The following is an 835-nucleotide window of genomic DNA, read 5'->3' on the forward strand; positions in this document are numbered from 1 at the left end:
GTTAAGGACCCTTATTACCTTAGAAAACATTAATCATTGAGAACTTATGAAAAATGAATAAAAAGCTACAAAATCCAAACCTGAACTCCACTTACCTTAGTGTTCATACAAGATTTTCCACGTTTATACTCTTTGTGACTTGCTCTTTTATCGAGCTTGTTCCACAAAGCTTTGGCCTTCCATGTGGTCACTCTTGATTTCAGTTTGGTGTAAAAGTTCCTGTTGTCCAAAGGATCCAATTCAAGTTGGTGAGTGAGAATATTGAAGGCCTGAATGGTGCCTTTGCATGTCGATGCCTGTACGAAGTTTTCAAATATGTGGCCAGCTTGACTGTATTTTTCATCCTCGTTTTCCCCCATGTTCTGAGACCAGAGTTTGAAGAGGATTAAGCTGGAGCTCTTGTGCCAAGGTACAGGTGATCAGCAACACCAAGTACTTCCAAGCATGTTACTCCTAGAAAAGACAAACACAACTCACATTAAAGCAGGTTCTGCGCAGCAAAAACCCACAAACTGCATATCCAATATGAATGTAAAAATACCAGCATATGGGGACTGGACAACCAGGTACAAAACGTTAGTAGCACTAACTGAAGTACTACAAACACTGAAGTGCTGCAAACAAACACCACACACTTGTGCTGTCACGACTCAAACTCACAAAGACTGTTATAAAACCCCTGCAATCTCCAGCCTGCTGCTTCAAGAACAACCAGCTTCACTGAGAGCCTGAGGATTTCCTTCATTGTTTTTCTTCAGTCCTAGATAACTGATGAGGAAAACCTAATTGTCCATATGCTTTTCCTAAGCAGAGTTTCTGCCACAGCAAGTACATC

At 41.0% G+C, this 835-nt stretch overlaps 1 protein-coding gene across 1 annotated transcript in view; it reads right to left on the minus strand.

Moving 5' to 3' along the window:
• The window catches only part of MICAL2 (microtubule associated monooxygenase, calponin and LIM domain containing 2), a 73,025-nt gene extending 72,666 nt beyond the window's left edge, over positions 1–359 (minus strand). The window contains exon 1 of the mRNA XM_009076106.1: positions 96–359. Coding sequence (XP_009074354.1) covers positions 96–359 — 264 coding nt within the window. The remainder of the gene's footprint in view (positions 1–95) is intronic.
• Positions 360–835: the final 476 nt, after the last annotated feature.

This window comes from Acanthisitta chloris, unplaced genomic scaffold (assembly GCF_000695815.1).
Source record: "Acanthisitta chloris isolate BGI_N310 unplaced genomic scaffold, ASM69581v1 scaffold6126, whole genome shotgun sequence".
Taxonomy (NCBI): Eukaryota; Metazoa; Chordata; class Aves; order Passeriformes; family Acanthisittidae; genus Acanthisitta; species Acanthisitta chloris.